The following is a 21,074-nucleotide window of genomic DNA, read 5'->3' on the forward strand; positions in this document are numbered from 1 at the left end:
TCCTAAGTGGTTGAACATGTATTCTTCAGTATATTTTTCATAGACAACGATGCTGTTCCTAGTGCTCCTAGGGGCGATGGTATGCTTGTCATGCAAGTGTGATGATCTGAGTTCGATCCCCAGGACCCGTGTGTCTTAGTTACTTCTCTTGTGGTGACAATATACCATCGCCAAGGCACCTTATAAGAGAAAGCATTTCTCTGGTGCTTACAGTTTCATAGGGTTAGAGTCCATGCTCAACACGGTGGGTGCATGACAGCAGGCAGGCAGGCAGGCATGGTGCTGGAGAACATCTGAGAGCTTAAGTCTTGAGACAACTACCATCAGACAGAGAGAGAGAGCCATAAGTGAGGGTGGCGCTGACCTTTTAAAGCCTGCCCCCCAAGTGACTTACCTTCCCCAACAAGGCCACCACTTCTAATCACTCCAGGACAGTTCCATCACCTGGGGACCAAGTAGACAAACCTATCAGCCTATGGACCCCATTCTCACTCAGATCAGCACACCATGTAAAAATGGGAGACTCTGTAGCTGATGCTTTGATCCCAGCAGTGGGGAGGAGACAGGCGTATATCTGGGCCTCTCTTGCTAGCCAGTCTAGCCTAATTGGTGAGATCCAGGCCAAGCAGAAAGAGATAGATGGGGTTCCTGGAGGTGCCCTTTAGGCTCCATGCTCACACTCGTCCCTCCCCCAATGCATCAGAGCAAAGCTGTTTCTTTTTCGTTCTCTGCCACAACTGATTCTTCCCAGTTTAAAACAAACATGTTAATGTGACTCCCACCTCTCCTAATTGAGAATCCCCTTTTGCATCAGAGTCAACTACACATGTCAAGGCCTTTCACGGGTAAATACATACCTTAATTCCTTCCTTAACCTGGTCACTGTTCTGAGGGTAGCTTTCTGTTTATGACAGGAGAGAGTTGTATCTTTAAAATGAGTTCATGTAAGTCCCAAAAGCATGCTAGTTTTAGGGAATCCTTTTAAATAAATAGTACATGGCAGGCAAATAAATAAATTAATAATAATAATAATAATGATGATGATGATGATGATGATAGAGCTTATATGCAAATGATGGAAGACTGAGGAACATTGAGCTAGCTTTAAGTCTAATGCTAACTCTGTCACTAATGATCAGATTGTCCTTGGGTGGGTGATGACTCTTTCATGGCTCTTTCCTCATTATCCAATACGAGTGACGATATTTGCCAAAATACCTTTACAGTTATGATGGGAAGATTAAAATTAAGTGATGGGTAGTAAATGCTGTAAAAGTTGAAGGTTTTCTGTGCATAAGGCTCATTATTATGTATCTTAAGCATCAGAGAGAAAAAAATGACAGAGGGAGAGACCTTCAATCAGTTAAAGAAAAAATAATATCACTTTTCTTATTATGATCATGATGTTTGGCATTTATTGGTGACAGTGTATTTTATGTGTGCTTGATTGTATGTGTGTGCACACATGCATATGCACATGTCTGTGCACGTATGTGACACAGACAGGAGAAGAAATGAAACAAGGATATCAGTTGTACATTTGTCACATAAACACTGTTCCCAAATATTAGGGCTGTGGCCCTTTTCAGATAAATTTCTTCATTCTTGCTATTTTCCTGGTAATAAAAATGTTAGAAAAGTAAGTTGTGTTTAAATAGCAAGCTAAGTGGTAGATTTTCTTTGGAAGTTTTATTTATTTTTAAATTTTATGTGTATGAGCATTTTCCCTGCATGTATGTACATGTACCACACATGTGCAAGCCCATAAGAGCCAATCAGATCCCCAAGTCCTCTAGAAGAGCAATAAGTGATCTTAGCCACTGAGTCATCTCTCTATGACAAAGTCTTATTCATCTCAAGAATCAATAAAAATATTATGAACTATCTGCCTAAAGTTGTTAAAAATAATGCAATTTAGTTTTGTATCAAAATTTTTTTTTAAAGATTTATTTACTTATTATGATGTATTCAGTGCTCTGCCTGCTGCCATAAGAGGGCACCAGATCACATTATAGATGGTTATGAGCCACCATGTGGTTGCTGGGAATTGAACTCAGGACCTCTGGAAGAACAGTCAATGCTCTTAACTGCTGAGCCATCTCTCCAGTGCCCCAAATATTTTTCTTTTGTATATTCCTTCTTGGATATACCAAAACCCATACTGAACAACAAGTTCTGGGTTGAGGAAGAGGCTTTGTTTTTGCACCTGGCGTACCTGCCTTTGTCCACCAGCTGACAAAAACAAACATACATTAGTGCTACCAAATTATTTCTTGACCTAAAATATTTGGAATTGCATTTTTATAGCCTCTCATTAGTTTTAAAACCATATATTTACTTATTCCAGAAGATTTTTGGATTTCTTTTGCCAGCTTAATCTCTTCTTTCTTCTTGAAGCTAAGGTTCTGCTTTGGCTAGATTATAATAGTTCAATTAAATAGCTGGCTTATTTTGGGATTTATGATTCCTCATGGCATCCTGACCATGTTTTTCTGAGGATACCACTGTTTCATCATACATAGGACTATGTCCCTATTTATTAATTCCTATATGAATTATAAAATATTCACAAATATAGATAATGCTAGCAGTTGTGTTTTTTCTTTCCTATGCTATTAAACAAAGCTTGCATAAGCATTGTTACCACAATGAAATGTTAGACATAATGAGTTCAGTTGCATGTACGTATTCCTGCTTGGTCTGAGATGGCAACTCTCAAATTGATGCAATTAAGATCATTTGGAGGGCTTGTCAAAATAAGCCTGTGTCTGGACTTCATAATTCAGTATCTCAAGGTGGTCCTGTGCACTGGTACTTCTGGCCTGTTTCAGGTGACATTTAAAAAAATGTTTTTGATTTATTTATTTTGAGAGAGACTCCCACGATGCCCAGACAGCCTTCAGCAGAATCAGTTTATAGCCAAGGCTAGCCTTGAACTTCTAACTCCCCTTGGTCTTCTTCCTAAGTTCTGAGATTGTAGTGTGAATACTCCATACTTGCCTTCGGGTAATGTTGATACTGAAATTCTGGGCCACTTCATGGTACCCACTGTCCTAGAGGAAGGCAGCATCAAAGAGCATTAAGTTTTGTGGCCTTGATGATGGGCTAGGAATATGCCCTGCCTTTCACATCTGTCATTTGTGTCATATGGACAAGATAGGGATCGAGTGTGCCATCTACAGAATGAGAATTATATTGTATGGGAGTAATGAGTGAAAAATACATGGTAAGTGGCTAGAGCAATGGCTTCACAAATGCAGCATCAGTCGTTAGAGTGACGCACCTAGGGTGGGGCGCTAAGAACAGGAGAAGTACCCGCCAATGACTGGCTGGCCTTCAGGGGCTTTAATTACCCATAGCAAACCACAATCCAAAACCAGTAAGTAGAAGATTACAAAAGTAAGTTCACAATGTTAATTGTGTGTTGTCATCATTCTGAAGGCACGGTGAACTCTCACACTGTCCTGTCCTGCTGTGGCTGTAAATCAGTCCTTTGTGCAGTGTGTCTATGTGATATAAGTTACCCACCTATTGGACATCTGGGGACAGTGAACCCTTACACTGTCCTGTTCTGTCCTGCTGTGGCTGTAAATCAATCCCTCATGCAGTGTGTCTATGTGATATAAGTTACCCACCTATTGGACATCTGGGGACAGTGAACTTTCACACTGTCCTGTTCTGTCCTGCTGTGGCTGTAAATCAATTCTTTGTGCAGTGTGTCTATGTGATATAAGTTACCCACCTGTCAGACATCCGGGGGCAATTTCAGTTATCAGTTCTACTGTGGCACCCAAGCAGTGCTTGCTCAGGAACCCTATTTTACCTATCAGTAACCTCCAAGTGCCAGTACAGTGATGCTGGCAAGATGAACACTTCAAGAGAAGCCACAAATTGTTTCTTCCAAGTGAGGAGGTGAACATTCACAGCTTACTAAAACGACCTGTATTCATGGGATGGCCAAGATGTGTATAGTAACAAGGAGACTCCTACCATTAAGTTATAAAGACAGACAAATCTATGTGAGCTTTGCTGTCACATGTCCATCTGTAAAAATAATGCAAACACTTCACAAAAGATGGGGAAAAAATGAAATTGCAGAGTTCAGTGCCATCTGGAGTTTGGGACTTCATTGGTGGGTGCCTCATGGATAAAGTGTGATTTTATATGTGTTTACCTAAACTCAACTGCCATATGAGATTGCATGTATTTTACAAGGAAGGGTAGACAGTGATCTTGGCTTTCATCAATGGAATTATTTTTTATTAGAAATGTTGTACATAGGAAAGGCCATTAGTAAAAGAAATCGGTGGCCAGGGGTGGTGATGCACACCTGTCCTCTGAGTACTCAGGAGGTTGCAGCCGGAGAGTCATGAGTTCTAAGCACCATGATAGATAGTTGTATGTCAGTCTGACATAAGCTCGAGTCATGGTAGAAGAGGGAACAGCTTCAGTTGAGAAAAAATGTCTCCACTAGACTGGGCTGTAGGCAAACCTGTAGGACATTTTCTTAACTAGTGACTGATGGGGGACGGCTCAGCCCATTGTGGGTGTGCTGTCCCTAGGCTGGTGGTCCTGGGTTCTATTAGAAAGCAGGCTGAGCAGGCCATGGAACACAAGCCAGCAAGCAGCACCCTCCATGCCCTCTGCGTCAGCTCCTGCCTCCAGGTTCCTGCCCTGATTTCAGTCAACAATGAACTGTTACCAGGAAGTGTGAGCTGGAATAGACCCTTTCCTCCCAAGTTTCTTTGGTCATGGAGTTTCCTCACAGCATCAGTACCCCTAACTAGAACAGTAACTCTGGGCTATCTAAGGCTTTCAGGTCCTTAGATATCTACCCTGTCTAAGGAGCTAGCCTGGGAAGCAGTGGCCTATGAGAACGGAGAAGACGGTAGTTTGCGATTTAAGTAAAGTGCTTGTCAACAGACCTCACTGCGTTTGCTTCTTTTCTCTTCCCTTAGCAACAAGAGCAAGACCCTACAAATCTGTACATCTCAAACCTCCCCATCTCCATGGATGAGCAGGAGCTGGAGAATATGCTAAAGCCTTTTGGACACGTGATATCCACCAGAATCCTGAGAGATGCTAACGGAGTCAGCAGAGGCGTTGGCTTCGCCAGGTAACTCTTTCTCTATAAGGAACTTGTGTGGGATCTGTCTTTCCTCTTTGTGTCTTTTTAATTCTACTCCTCTGTAGCATCTAGGGCCTGAAACAATAGAATATGCAAAATAAAACAAAATAAAATGCATGTAGCTTATCTAAACTTTCATCTTTCTGTAACTTTACTTCAAGCCAAAGGAAGATCCATGAGATTGTAAATACATTGTGCTAGCTAAAACATGTACACAGACTATTAGTATGGTTCTCTAGTTATAATAATATTGTCCTGTCTATGCTTACAAAGCAACCAAATCAGAAGGAGCCAATCACAGCCAGCATTGTAAAGCAAAAGACCCCTCTCCATATAGTGGGCTTGGGGCTGAAGCTCATTTGGAAGACTGCTTGCCTAGCATGCATGAGGCCTTTAAGAAAGTACCATTTAAAGCAGACATGGTGGCACATACTTATAATTCCAGTGCTGGAGAGGTGGAGGCAGGAGGATCAAAAGTTCAAGATCATCACTGGCTGTGTAGCAAGTCCAAGACCAGCCTGATCTTCATGAGATACATTTCAAAACAGCAAAAGATAATGGCAAAGCATGTACCTGTGTAGTGAGCAAAGTGTCCTCCTGGTTTCCAGCAGAGAGAGGAGACAGTAAGGAGCAGAGAGAAGAGAGGGGGCATTCAGAGGGTGGAAGTTCTTGGGAATGTTCCAGAGAGGATGGGAATAGAAGGGGACGTCACCAAGTGTTTGCACTTGGGAAGCACCAGCTATATGGCTTTGATATTTTAGGCAGAACAAAAATACATACATATATATGTATGTATGTATGTATGTATGTATGTATGTATGTATGTGTATACATACACATACATTGCCAGAAAAGAAAGAGCTGTTTTCATTTTAACTTTAAGGGAATGTTTACAAAGAGGGTCTCGGCCTGGAATAAAGTTAGACAGCTGTGCCTGCTGAGCTTTCATAAGAAAACAAAGTCAAAGAGATGTCAAAGAAGAACGAAGCTGCTAGTGACTTTAACGATAAGAAATTGGATAAGAAATTGGAATAATAAAGGCAGCCTCTGTAGCTCCACCTGACTTAGTATGAGCAGAAAGAGATCTGGGGTCGTGTGAGAGTCAGGGCAGTGCAGACCAGTGGCTCAACTGGAGGTGACCAGTGAAACCCACATGTGCCCTTGCCTCTGGCTTGACTTTCTTGAGGATGTGGACCCTGTCGTGAAAGTTATTTTTATGTTATAGAATATTTTACATATGGTAGCCCAGGAGATGTATGACTGACACACACTTGGTGATTATAATATGAAGAAACAGTGAAGGAAATCTTGTGACTATCCAGTGTGCATAAGGTGCTCAGGCTTTGGAAGCATGACCTCCACTGCTTTCCGTGGGTGTGGTGGGGGAGGTGCTGCCTCCTGTGGCTGTGGCCGTGGCTGTGCTGACAGTAGACAGCCTACAGCTAGAGGCCTGAAAAGTACAGGCTCCCTCGAGCAGCAGCGAAGTTTGCTTTACATGTTGAACACATCTCTTTGAATTCTTTTGATTCTTACCCCATTCCTTACCCTCCAAAATCTCTCTAATACATTAATCTCTCCTTTATTGACATTCCTGCTGAGAAATAAGTACATTTTAAGTACATCAAGGGAACATATTTTCTATGATGCATTGTGTGATGTGGTTTGGAGTTTGATTCTTTTTTTTTTTTTTTTTTTTTTTTTTTTTTTTTGTACTCAATACACCACATATTAGTTTCCTAGGAATGCTACCACAGAAGAACATATTCTGGTTGGCTTCAGTAAAAGAAAGGTGTTTTCTCATTCTTTATGCTGAAAGCCAGTGAGCAAGGTATCTTTTGGTTGCTTTCTTACCATGTCTCCTCTGTGGTTTGTGGATGGACAGCTTCTCCTTTCTCATAGCTCTGGCTTTTCTACAGACTCTCCATGTCCTCTTCCATCCCTATGCTTGGCTGACATGTTTGTTTTCTTTGTTCATTGTTGGATGGATGGGTAGATAGTGAGTTGTGGGTTTCATAGCCCTGTAAAGTCCCTGAATAGCTCAGCTCAATAGTTTTAGCACTCTGAGATGATCTTCTAAGGGCATCCGCCATGGTGGACTAGGGCACCTTGGAGACTAATTACCTGTCTCCAGATTCAGTTCCCTTCTGAGGTATTATGGGTTAGGTCTACACAAGAACTTGAGGTTGGACTTCAGCATAGCTGCAGGCATGAAGTTGTGGCTACTTGCTCATCTTTCATCTCAATCCTTGCTATAAGTTTTGAGTTTGCCTAAAGAGAAGGAAGCCCAGAGTTCTACAAAGGATGGAATTAAACAATCTACGTCATCAGATCAAAACTACACTCATGGCAGATGGAATTATGAAAGAACAACATGCAGATGTGTCTCTGAAGGAACCATGGAATGCTGGGAACTTGCAGTTGATTATTCCCGATGTTCTAAATATAGAAGTCACAGGAGGCCTTACCAGTTCAAATCTGGGCACATAAGAAGCCTTTATCATTGCCTGAGTGGTTTTATTCCTCAACTCCCACTCCGCCCCCGACCCCCAGTGTCATCCCTGGCTTGTTCCACCTTCCTAGCCATGGTACTTCCTGTCTCGTGACCTGGGCAAGACTATCTTACTTGATTGACAACATTGTCTACAGCTGTTCTGCTGCCTTCTGCCTACTCAGCTCTTAGGTACTGACTGGTACATTTTTCTTCGAAGAATTCTTCCTTGACATCCAACTCCAGACTGCTACAAAAAGTATATGCAAGTGTTCATATGCCCATAAAAATTTTTTTCCTCAAACAGAATTTATCATAGTTGTACCCAATCCATTAATTTATTCCTGTATTCTCTCATTGGGTTGCTGGCTTGTTTTCTTTTCTTTTCTTTCTTTCTTTCTTTCTTTCTTTTTTCTTTTTCTTTTTCTTTTCTTTTATTTTCTTTTTTGATTGTTATATGGGAGAGAAGGGGTAGATAGATAGACGGATGGTTGGATGGATGGATGGATGAGTGGATGAGTGGAGGGATGAATGGATGGATGGGTAAATGGATGGATAGGTGGATGGATGGGTGGGTGAATAGATGGGTGGGTGGATGATGGATGATAAATTGGTAGGAAGGAGGATATATTGATGGGTAGGTGAATGGGAAGGTGGATGTATTGATGTGTAGGAGGCTGGTGGGCAGGTGACTGGATGAGTTGATGAGTATGTGGACAAGTGGGTGGGTGGAAGGATGGAGGATAATGGGTTTGTGGGGATGGGTGGATGAACAGATGGATGGGTGGACAGGTGATGGATGGATGAGTGGGAGGTCAACTTTAGGATTATCATTTTGTGACATTATTAAGTAGCTTAGCGCAATTTTCTTAAAACTTGGATCTCTGCCCTTGAATCATCAGTTGAATTCTTCTTCTGAAACCAGGTAGTTCCTTTGTTTGGTTTTGTTCCTCATTTTCCAGACAGGAACTCCCTATGTATCCCAGGGTAATTTCAGCTTCCTGAGTGCTGTGATTATGAGTGCATGTTTGGCAGGTCTTTCTTCTCTCAGTATTGCCCTCTACCGATTTTAGAAGGTGAGTGAATTTAAAAGAAAAACACAAGTTTGAGTGAAGATCCTGATTTATTATGCTTTAAAAAAATCAGAAAACAGAAAATGTAAGTCTGTCTCTCTTTGTCAGCTCCTTGGAAACAGATGTAGAATAAGTCTCCCGTTCTCTGTGAATTTTAGGGTTTTAATTTGGGAGGAGCAGAAACTCCCATGGTTGACTTAATGTCATGGCCTAGGACAATGCTTTTAGCTCACCCACCACACTTCCTGCTTCCTTACATGGTGGCACTTGTTCTGTTTTCCATAACAGTGGTGGCTCTTGCTTCTATAAAGAAGACAAGAAATTACATTTTGCAGAGTCCCTTAAGAAAAATAAAGTTACTGCCCTTAATTTGTTGTGTGTGGAGAAGAGGGTTCATATTCCATAGCCCATGTGCAAAGGTCAGGGGACAACTTCTGAGGGCTGGTTTTCTCCCTCCGCCATGTGTGTTTGACACATTGTACTCAGCTTGTTCGGATCCATGACAGGTGCCTTTAACTGCTGAGCTACATCACTGTTGCTGCTATCAAAAATCCCACCCCCTGAGATTCGTTCCTCCATCTCTTGAATTCTGTTAGAAGGGCCTGGTGGCACTCAGAGGAAGGATAGCAGGCTACCAAGAAGAGACTTGATACCCTATGAGCATATACAGGGGGAGGAGGTCCCCCTCAGTCACAGTCATAGGGGAGGGGAGTAAGGGGAAAATGGGAGGGAGGGAGGAGTGGGAGGATACAAGGGATGGGATAACAATTGAGATGTAATATGAATAAATTAATAAGATATATTAAAAAACAAAAGTAAATAAAAAATAAAAAAAATCCCACCTCCTTTTCCCATTCGCTTTTCGCCCTCGAGAAGTCTCTTTCTGAACCACAAAACAGAGATGGTTGGACCATGTTCTTGATTCTCCTGGGGCTAGTACACAGCAAGCAGGAGAAGGTGCTGGGTTGCATACAGATGCCCTGGGCAGCTGTGCTCAAAGTATTAAATGCCGCTTCAGAGTCCCCTGGGAGTGTGGTGGACGTGTCTGTTCTCCCATGGTGACCCACTGACTCAAGAGGCTGATGGAAAGCCGAGACAGCCCTCTGTTAATTGTCTTCACAAGTTCTGGCACATGTCTGCAGCCCTCCCATGTTAGGGAGGCATCACCCTGGTGTGGTGAGACCGATTCCCAGAATTATTTGGAAAAAAATCTGTGTCTTTGTTAGGCTCTCTGTGGCTATGAAACATCACAATTAAAGCAAGTTAGGGAGAAAGGGCTTTTTCGGCTTTCACATCGCAGTCTGTTGTGGGACACCAAGGCATTGACTCAAGCAGGGCAAAAACTTGGAGGCAGGAGCTGATGCAGAGGCTGTGGAAGGCACTGCTTACAGCCTTGCTCCTCATGGCTTGCTCAGCCTGCTTTCTTATAGAACCTGAGACCACCAGCCCAGGGACAGAACTACCCACAATGCACTGGGCCCTCCTCCCATCAACCACTAATTAAGAAAATGTCCTACAGGCTTGCCTACAGCCGATCTCATGAAGGCAGTTTTTCTATTGAGATTCTCTCCTCTCAGATGATTCTAGCTTCTGTCAAGATGACATGGCACCAGCCAGCACAGTCTGCAAACACTCAGACTGTGGGGAAGGTCCCTGCAGAATGCCCGGTTCAAGGTTAGAGAGGTGGGCCAGGCCATACAGCTGCTGGACAGAGAACGGGGCCCTGTTTTTCTTTCTTTCTTTCTTTTTTCTTTCTTTTTTCCCCTGTTTTTCTTTATACCTGTTTCCAGAGTCTAGAATGAGATTTCATGTATAGGAAACCTTCAGCAACTCTCTCTGTCTCTGTATCTGTCTCTGTCTGTCTGTCTGTCTCTCTCTCTGTCTCTGTCTCTGTGTCTGTCTGTCTGTCTGTCTGTCTGTCTGTCTGTCTGTCTCTCTCTCTCTCTCTCTCTCTCTCTCTCTCTCTCTCTCTCTCTCTCTGTCTCTCTGTCTGTCTGTCTGTCTGTCTGTCTATCTGCCTGTGTGTGTGTGTGTGTGTGTGCATATTTCTTCACACTCACGTGCACTCCAAAGGACAAACTCAGATGTCATTGCTCAGATGCTGTCCATCTTTCCACCTTCTTTTTGACACGGGTAACTGATTGATATCAGCTTAGCATGGAGGTTAGGCTGACCAGCCAGGGAGCCCTAGAGATCTGCCAGTCTCTCTGACACTAGGACTACATCCCACCACACCTGGCTTCTAACGTGGTTCTGCGAGTCAATCTCAGGCCCCCCTGCTTCCGTGTTAGGCACGGCCCCCTTATGAACCGGATTATTTCTTCAGTCACTCTTGAGTAACTTCCGATGGCTAAGTGAAGCACTTCAGTCTTTTGCTAGCTCAGTTGGATCATAGCGACATACAAGAAGACCGCATTTGCTCACGACAGCAAGCCAGTTCTAACCCAGGGAGCAGGGCAGTGTCACAGAAAACCACAGGAGTTTCAACCCAACCTAGGCCTAGGGTCTTCTAGAAGCCTACAGTGTTGCAGGCTAAGTCAAAGAAAGGTTCTGTGTCCCATGAGAGAGCAGCTAGCTCATATTCATATTTGGTAAGTTGTAATGTCTATCTTGAGAAGGTTTGCCTATCTCAGTGGATAAAACCCGCATGATGCTCCACTTGGAATAGTACCCTGGTCACTTCTCACCACTCGGTATGATCCTAAGTTGTTCAAGAGATCTGAAATTCCTTTGACTAAAAAGAAGCCTGCTTCCCATTATTATTTCACTTGCAAGCTATACATTAATCTTCTTTGATAACCATCTCTTCAAAGTAAAAGGACTATCTTCATTTTATATTTAAAACAGTGAACTTCAAAGCTTTCATTTGAATGCCAGTAGGGTGCACAGAAAGAGAAAAAAAAAGTTCTTCGGTGGTCCAGAGGCACAGGGTAGAGTCTGAAACCACAGACATTTTATTCTTCTGTTGTTTTCCCTGTTTTAAAAACTCTCTTGAAACTTAAACCAGTGTGGTGGGATCCCCCACGCTGCAGGGGGCATCGTAAAGCTATGTCATAAACCTCTACAAGCTGAAAGGTAGGAATGTTGTCACTGGGCTCTTAGGGAGCTAGTGAGTATGGCGGGATCCCTTGCCTGTGAAGATGAGGATCAGACCCCACAACACACATCAGCGAGTCTGAAGGCACATGAGTGTGTGCCCAAGCTATCTGCTTCCCTTTCCCAGAAACATGAGACCGTTTGTCCAGGAAAATCACGAAAAATGTGAGAGACGGCTGAAGCCTCACTCAGGATGGAGAAGGGATCTAGGCAGGGTGTGGGGGTGGGGATGGGGTTGAGCATTTACCGTGCTCCAACATGTGGGAACACAGACCCTCTTTAAGAAAGCATTTACTGTCCCCTGGTGGGCTAGGGAGCGTGAGAGAAGTCTGCACACAGAGACCTTTGTGCTTGCTTGAGGCCCCACCCTCTTCAGTGACCTCAATGCAGTTCTCTTGGAGGCTTCCACTCGGTGACTTCTAACATATGGGGTTGCGCCGTGCTTTGCCCGTTCCTCTGGAATGAACAGATTTAAAAAAAAAATAAGTCATTACCATTTTTTTTCATCAATTGGATAAAACCCACCAATTTGTGTGGCTTGACTGTTAGCTCCTGAGAGCAAGCAAGACTGGGTGCACTCAGGGTGCTTTGGCTGTAGACTTTCATGTTTTTTCTAATAATGACTTAGAATATCAACATTTTATTGCTTTATTGTCTATCTGACACTTCTGGTTCTGTATCCTCACCCACCTCCTCAAATATAATGAGAACAGAGGTTTACACTAAAATTAGCCATGAACACAGTATGTTTTTGCAAAATATTACCAAGCAAATGACACTGTTTGCATCACTGGCAAATGTTTGTTTTGTTTTTTTAATGCCTGTCAAGTCAATCAAACTCTGTTTTGTTTCTGTTTGGGATAGGTTTCATTTCTATCTACCTTGACTATATTGATGTGTTAAAAACAAACAACCACAAACAAACAACCCTGTCTTGCACCTTTAGCAATACTTTTGGCATTAGTATCTCAGGCACATGGAATCAGCACATCAAATGTGCCCAAGGAAAACCTCTCAAGGGTAAATTTAGCCATTAGTAATCTCCCCACTGAGCTGCGCCTGCGCAGAGACAGGTTAGAGTTGGGTTTGCTGACACCAAGACAAGCAAGGCTGTTTCTTCTCGTAATTGTAATCCTCTTCCAGTTGCTGGGCAGATGGGCAGATGTGACCCACTGGGAAATGTGCTTTGTCGTCTCTGTGTACCTCTCCTGTCCTTTTCATCTGCTGTTTCCTGCTTCCTAGCTGCATCATAGCTGGAGAAGGTGGAACCATCTGTTTTCATCTCTATATATTCAGAGCCCCAGTACAAGCAATCAACTACCTACCCCCAAACGCAGCCCTCTTTTCAAAGGCTATTAAGAGATAGTTTGTGCTTGAGTCAAACATGAGTGACCATGGCCTGGGAAAACAGGTTTGGACTGCCTCAAATATCGAGTTCCTGTGTAGAAACTTCCATGAAGTTTTCTTTGTAACAGAATATAGAATGTCATGAGCCAAGACAGTTTTCAAATACATTGGTGGGAAAGCTCAGGGAGGTAGGTTGCATGAAAACAGAGAAAAGCTCGCTACAGGCCTCAGCCACTATCTGAAGATATTTGTAGCCTTCTGGTTGGTGGAAGCAAGTGGTCTGCTAAATTAACACTTTCAAAAGTCTTCAACTCATCACAAGGTCGTAAGGATGTTAGGTCAAACACAGACCCAGGCCAGAAATGGCTCTTGAGAAAGCTAAAGATAGCCCAAGATAAATTGTAATTAGGCTCCGTCCTGGCAACATCCTGAATGCTGCATAATCAATGCCATCCTAGTCAGTTCATCATCCTCGCAGAAGATCCCCAAAGTCAACCATAAAGACAATAAATCAAATGACATCACTTAATTTGCTAATCGGAATATTCTAGTCTCTTGTTCTTCCTATATCTTTCTAAGAAGATGGGGAAGGAGAACATGCTGATAGGCATATTAGAAAATGGCATGTCTTTATTTTAAAAAAAATAGTTCTTTGTAGGATACAAATGCAGTTATTAAAAAATCCTTTATCCACATGAAACTGATTTTGTTGAACTAAATTCCCAGGGAAAGTTGGACCAGTTTAGCCCCTTCACCTCTTTCCTACTCTAAACAAGAATTAGCAGAGGATGAGGAAGGTAGGTAGATATCCTTGAGGTCATGGGTTTTCAGGCCGTTGTTGGTGCTCATCAATACAGAAGACACACTTGGAAATATAACCCCCTATTGCTTGTATTTTAAATTCAAGGCACTCTAATTTTGCTTGTTTCCTCCACCCCCAGCTTTCTATAAGTTTGTCTGGCCCCTTGATTCTCTGTATCTTTTCGATGGCCACCATACTTCTGCACGGGCTAGAAGTCATCTGTTTGTACTTCTCTTCTGCATGTCTTATCTGGATTCTTCTACACTTGAAAACTTCAGGCCTCTTCCTGAAACATGAAATATATTTATTCATTTCCTATTTTAGTTCATCTGATTAAAATGCCTTTGGTTCCCTAAGTGCTAGTGACTATTTCAGATGCTGTGTTATTAGGATGAAAATAAACAAAGGAAGTCGGCTTTGGTGAGCTGATATTTTATTGGTCTATGGAAATGATTGGTTGTGATAAGCAGTAAGATATCAAATAATATCAAATTACTACGGTATCACAAAATCAAAATGAGATGTAGGCCTGTGATTCAGAGCATGGGACCAGAGGAGGTCAGGATGGGACAACTCTATGAATACGGAATATATAAATAGTTAAGAATGTAAGTGATAAGAAGAAATATTTAGGGGATGGGAAGGAAAAAGTAATCTTGCTAAGAAGAAAAGGAAGCAAGGAGCCTAGGCTGGGGCAGATCTGGCAGGGCTGAGCAACAGAATACTCAGTGAGTAGGCCACAAAGCAAGAAAACGCCGTAATTACATTTAAGACTAAAATGTGACTGTAGCTCAAAGAAATTTATTTAAAGTCTTTTCGAAAATCCTAAGCTTCAAAGTCTTGGCTTTCTATTGCATATGATGACAGGACTTCTAGTGTTTTCCTCAGGCCTTGTTGCATGGTAGGCAAGTTCCCTGGCACTGGCTCTACGCATGCCCAGGACTCATCAGTCACCTAGGCAGTCATGGGCAGTTAGGCCTACCTGAGTCTTCCTCGGTAGCAAGCACATTGACAAACACTCCTAGAAACAGCTCACCACATCTGAATGGATTATTCTTTCCTACTCCACAGCAGAGGACACTAACTTGAAAATGCCCAGAGTACCTATTTGCCTTAAAGACTGGTTACTGAGATAATAGCCTGTCTCTCTTGAGTATATGCACAGGTGGCTTATTTAAAAGAGATCAGTCCATTAAATTTTTTTTATCTTATTTCTTTAATCAGAACATCTTCTGGAAACATTAATTTGGCTTGGAGATAGAATCAGATTAGAATGCACCGAGAGAAGACCGTTGCGGTCTCTTAGGTAATCCAAGCAAGAAGGATACTTTCTGTGCTAAGTCAGAAGAGAAGACATTTTTTTTCCTGCCTGCTTTTTGAACTGTACAACCTCTGTGCTTTTTTTTTTTTAAAGTTCTCTCTCATTGATCAAGATGATGGGCATAGGTGACACATCATTCCTTGGTCGAGGAGACGAAGATGAAGGGTAACTTCCAGAATAGTAGACAGAGCTAGGAGCACTGACACAGTGATAGTGAGATGCCAAGAGAGGCTGGAGCTAGGAAGCTCTTGATACCTTCAGGCCACAGGGACAAGGAACAGGTTGTCCCCACAGTCCAGTCAGGCCGATAGACAGAGGCGGGATGCCCCAGACACAGGCCTGAAACAGGCAAAAAATAAGGAAGAACCACTCAGATTTCTTCTCTTTTAAAAACTAACTATTAGGGCAGGGCAGCTATGAGCCATGCTTGTGTGGCGATCAGAAGACAATGTTCCAGGAACTGGTTCCTCCTTCCCCTTGTAAAAGAAGTCTCTTGCTTGTTCCTGTTGCTTTTCCTACTGGGGTTAGATAGCTCATGAGCTTCAGGATGGTTCTCCCGTTTTTATCAACCATTCATCATTACCACAGGGATGAGTCTTAGACAAACAGGCATAAAACACAAGAAACTGACATTGGCATCTAGTCAGTAAGAACTCCAGGCGACATTCTTTCTCTCCTAGCATCAAGTTCAGGCTACCATGTTCAACAGTGTTGCTGGACCTCTCCAGCCTGCTCAGGTTGCTGGCAGTGCCTCTGACTTTTCTTGGTCTTTTTGGATAGTCCCTGATTCTGAGTCCCAGACAATGTCTCTGCACCTGAAGTTGCCTGGTGTGCTCTCCTTGATAGAACCTGCATCACCAATGGACGGTTGAGAGCAATGCCCTTGAGGTGAAGGGCCTTTCTTGTACAACATCAAGGCATGTCAGTGTGACCATTCAAGAACATCTCTCGAGTTAGGAGTCCATGTAGGATAGACAGAAGGAAGCCTGAGTGAGATGAGGTAAATCAATGGGAGAGCTCTGAAGAGGTGGTGCGAAGGAAGGAAGGTCAGCCTACGCTCACCTGGGAAGGAATCTCAATGAGGGATTCTGCCATGTCTGAAGTGATCGTTTTAAGTAAGGTTTCTGCTCTGGAAAAGCTCAGCCTATCACGGGCAGCACCATTCCCTAGGGTAGGATCCTAAACTGTAAGGGAGTGGGAACACTGAGCTGAGCACAAGCGAGCAAGGGAGCATGTGTGCATCCGTTTGTCTCTGATTGACTGCGTATGTGACGTCACTGTTTGATATTCCTTCCTTGAGTGCCTCACTGAATCGTAAGCTAAAACAAACTTACATGTCTCCTAAATTGCTTTTTATTTTGGTCAGGGTATTTTACCACTGCAACAGGACAGATGGCAAGGCTGACAATGGGAGTATGTCTCCTTTAAAACATCCCAATAGGGAGACAGGAACAACAGCTTCTAGTCCAGGTCACTAGCTAACCAGTCTTCGGGGAACGTACCTGTGCTGTTCACATGTTGCTGTTTTTATCTATGCGATGGGGAAAAATCATATCTGAGACAATTTCTAAGTCTTTAGTAGAGTGACATATTCTTATTTACTCTTTCTATTATGATCGTGTGAAGATCTGCTACAAGCACGTCATGTGTTTTGATCAAATCCATCCCATTTCCACCCTTGCGGTTTCTCCCACGCAACCTCCACTTTTTAATTCCAAGTTTCGTGTCTCACCTGCCTATAAGTCTATCGCGCCCACTTAAATCTACATGTACACACATGGCTGTAGGGCTATTGACTGGAGCACGGGTATTCTGTGAAGGGCTGCATCCCTAAAGAAAACAGACTTAATAATGTGATTCTCAGTGGGTCTGGGCATGCGGCTCACCGGTAAAGCTTATTATGCCCGAGGTCCTATGCTCCATCCCCAACATAGCAAAACCAGACAGCTTTCAGTGCCAAGCATTACCTGCAGCCCGTTTCTAAGAGGAAGGGACTGTGATGCTTAGCCACCATGTTGCTGTGGAGTGTGCAGAGGGAGGTCGCAAAGAGGCCAGCCATCTCCTAAGAGTGGTGGGCAACTGATCGGAAGAGAGCAAGTTGCCAACCAGCCTAGCCTACTTGGTGTGTAGATTTTGTCTCTCAGAAAAAGGATAAATGGTGCCTGAAGAATGTCACTTGAGGATGTCCTCTAACCTCCACAAGGGCATGTACACGTGCGTGCACACACACACACACACACACACACACACACATGTGCATGAGCGCGTGTGCATACACACTAAAAGCAAATGCCACAAGTGATTTTTTTTTCCTTGTCCCGGAGACTCACCATTGTCCTCTATGTCACAAAGGGTTAGCAAGCAAATTGAAATCATTTAATTTTGAAATGTCAGAAAGAGCACACATTTTAGTCATTTAAATTCTTCTGATAGCATAGTGCTTTGCGTAAATCTTACCAGAAATGAGGATGTTTGGCTCGTAAAGTTGGATTCTCCAAGTTACCAATAATTTATCCAGTCCCCGTGATTGCAAAACCCCAAACATTTCACAAGAGCGGAAATCTCTAATTAAGCGTAACACGTGACGCAGTGGATTTGTTTTTAAATCCGCGGCTTATAATGCTTAGAGCTTTCAGATTGTGAGCAGGGAGTACTCTGTTGAGGTGAGAAGGTTAAACTGAACAGTTTTCCATGGGACGTTTCTTCCTCTGTGTGTCAAGCCTGATCCAGAACATTCTGCTAACCCTGGATCAGGTTCTAGCATGTTGTAGTTTGACTGCGGGAATCGCGTGAGCTGTAAAATTAGCTTCTCTCTGCAGTAGTAGCTCTTTAGAAGGAGGAGGGGAAGAAGGAGGAGGAGGAGGAGGAAGAGGGGGAGGGGAGGAAGAGGAGGCAGCTGCAACAACAGCAACAACAGAATTCTTTAGTGTGTTTCAAATGACCCGGAGCCAGCCGTTGCCAAGTCATGAGACAAGAAAGAAACAGGACCTTTGAATGTGTGTTTATAGTTAAACAGCAGACCTAACAAAACCCCTGAAGCTTTACACCACGGTGCCAGGAGCTCATAAGAGCCTGGTTCATGCATTATCAGGTGAACAGTTGGCCCCACCCTGGAGCTGTTCTGCAGGTACCTCCTGGGAGAATGGAGGTGCTGTAGTGAGCCCGGATGGCTGGACAGGGCTTGTAAAGGCAGCCGCTTCCGGTGCTGTCTTTTCAAAGGTACTTTACAGCATTCGGGTCAGTTTCAACCTAGGCACGGGCCAGATTTCAAATAGCTTGAGCTGGCAGTTTCGCAGCACACTTAATTGTGAAACGTGAGAAGAAAATAAGCATGTTGTAGCTAATATGGGTACTCACCTACAGGTTTCGCTTTTGTTCTGTTTCCAGAACATTGCCCCGGCACCTTCGGCAGCTCCTAGAGGCCTGAGCCATCATCTTTACTAGGGCCTTGCTCAGATGTGGCCCCGTGTATCCAAATGGAATTCCCACTGCCGAGCGGTACAGTGTAGCGTGCTTCAACGCTGTGCTGACAGCACACAAGGCAGACTTTCACTGCAGTGATTCTGAGAAGAGTGCCTAGTGTTTCACATCTCCTTAACTACATCTGAGTGAACTCAAACCGAGCCATCCAGGCTGCGGCTTTTCTGTTCCTAGAAAGAGCCCCCATTCGCCGTGGCTGTAAAATGGCGTTAAGAAAAGACGATCACATGGAGACCCCAAAAGGGAAAGCTTCAAACATTCAAACCAGAGTAAAAATAGGCCAGGAGCACAGAGTGGACAGCAGCCCGTTTTCTTTTGAGCTTGTTCTGTGTTCCTCAAATCAGCAATTGCACATTGTAGCCTTCGTCTATGTTTGGTCTTTATTTAGAATTATATGTCATTTTAGGACAAAGAGAAAGGGATTTGATTTCTGGGGCTTTGCAAGCAGCATTTTGTCTGTGCTGTCTGTTATCTATGTGAGCTCAGCGTGAGGCTTAACAGAGGACTCAAGGCGTGAGCCTTCTGTCTTTAACCCCTAGAATAAAATCCCCCGTAATGTACCATCTGTGAGAGTTAAGGGCTCCCTTTCCTCTCTCATTCATGTCTTTGCTAGGAGGAAGCCTTTCCTCAAAGAGGCAGCAGGGAGGAGCGTGTGTGGGAACACAGGGAGACAGAATTAGAATTCTTTTCTTCCTAGAAAAGGAAGTTTCCTATTTTAAAAAATAGTATAGAAATAGTAACAGGAAGGATATAATTTGAGAGTTCTTGTCACTGAGTATAATGAATGAATATATATATATATATATATATATATATATATATATATATTTTTTTTTTTTTTCATTTATTGAGCTGGAGACATGGGTCTGTAGTTAAGAACACTTACTGCTGTTCCAGAGGACACGAGTTCAGGTCCCAGCACCTACCCATGGGTGGTTCACAGACACCTATATACCTCCAGCTTTTTAATTGTTTTCATTAATTAAAATTGCACATTATGATGCTGGCTGGGGATGTGGTTCCATCAGTAAGGCACTTGTCTTGCAAGCATCAGGACCAGAGTTCAATCCCCAGATTCCATGTAACAAGCCAGGTTGTTGGTGAGCACCTGCAGTCCTGGACCTGGGCAGGTGGAGGCAGGCAGAGCTCTCTGGCACTCTTTCCAGCCCAGGCTGCTTATAAGGGACCCTGCCTCAAAAAACAAGCTGGATGGCAGCCCCACAGCACGCACGCACGCGCGCACACACACACACACACACACACACACACACACACACACAATTTTAGAAACAACAAAGTGAAGACCATATACAAGTTGTTCCTCTTAATGCTTGAAGATGTAGGTGAGCCATGGCCTATTCCAAGATGAATGTAACGCTGAGACGGCTGGAAGTGATCTCTCCTTAGATTGTACAAGTGATTCTGAAACTTTACACAAAACCTCATTTATATGAATATTGACATCTACTATTAAAAATAAAAAGAATAGAAGAATAGCCAAATTTCTAAAGTGAAGAGACTATAGGTTTGCATGCTTTTAGGTTCCCTCTATAAGTAGAGGTCCTGAATAGCTCTCTCTAGGGATCTTTCACACAGTGGCTTTTCAGTAAAAATGCCACGGTGCTGATAACTGCTCCACTGATCCCTGCCACAGGCAGCAAGCTGTTGCAATAAAGTGCAAAGCCCTCCCTCTGTGCCTGAGATGTTACAGCACAGGCCTTTGCCGTGACTGGGTGCCAGTCCTACACCTTCAGCTCCCTCAGTGAGATAATCTGCCTCTTGGGGTTGCTAATTCAGTCATTTGGTCAAACATCCATCGGTTGCTTTCAGCCACAGAGAGGCCTCGTGTGGAAGGAAGGCATGTCTCAGGTCAGCTCCGTGACACCCACGTGGGCACCCTTAGAAGGATGGCGCATGCAACAGTGACAACTCCACAATGTCCCATCATCCTCCCCCATGGCAGCTATGGAAACAGATGACACTTCATGTACATATGTCAGACCAAACTTCTCCATCTCTGTCTTATTACCCTTTCTTCCTTATTTTTATAAGAGCAACTTGACAAAGTATATAACCTCACGTTCACCTCCCCATACTTTTTTTCCCCCTTCTCCAGAATGGAGTCTACGGAGAAATGTGAAGTGGTAATTCAGCATTTTAACGGGAAGTATCTGAAAACACCGCCAGGCATCCCAGGTAAGAAGCGCCGTTAGAAGTCACTAGAAAGCAGGGAGGCCTATGACCATCATTAAATTGTTTACATGCGTCTGGGCCCTGGAAAGGGAGTGAGTGCTGTGGTAGAAACCGCAGTCTTCTCTTTCTACAATCTGTGCATATTG

General features: G+C 43.4%; 1 protein-coding gene across 17 annotated transcripts in view; it reads left to right on the plus strand.

Moving 5' to 3' along the window:
• The window catches only part of RBMS3 (RNA binding motif single stranded interacting protein 3), a gene marked incomplete at its 3' end in the record, with an annotated part of 1,316,912 nt that overhangs the window by 1,070,389 nt on the left and 225,449 nt on the right, over nucleotides 1–21,074 (plus strand). For all 17 annotated transcript variants that reach the window (XM_084751857.1, XM_084751867.1, XM_084751868.1 and 14 more), the window contains 2 exons: nucleotides 4,959–5,116; nucleotides 20,852–20,931. In XM_084751857.1, coding sequence (XP_084607983.1) covers nucleotides 4,959–5,116; nucleotides 20,852–20,931 — 238 coding nt within the window. The remainder of the gene's footprint in view (nucleotides 1–4,958; nucleotides 5,117–20,851; nucleotides 20,932–21,074) is intronic.

This window comes from Acomys minous, assembly GCF_964271855.1.
Source record: "Acomys minous genome assembly, chromosome: 13".
NCBI classification, from domain to species: domain Eukaryota; kingdom Metazoa; phylum Chordata; class Mammalia; order Rodentia; family Muridae; genus Acomys; species Acomys minous.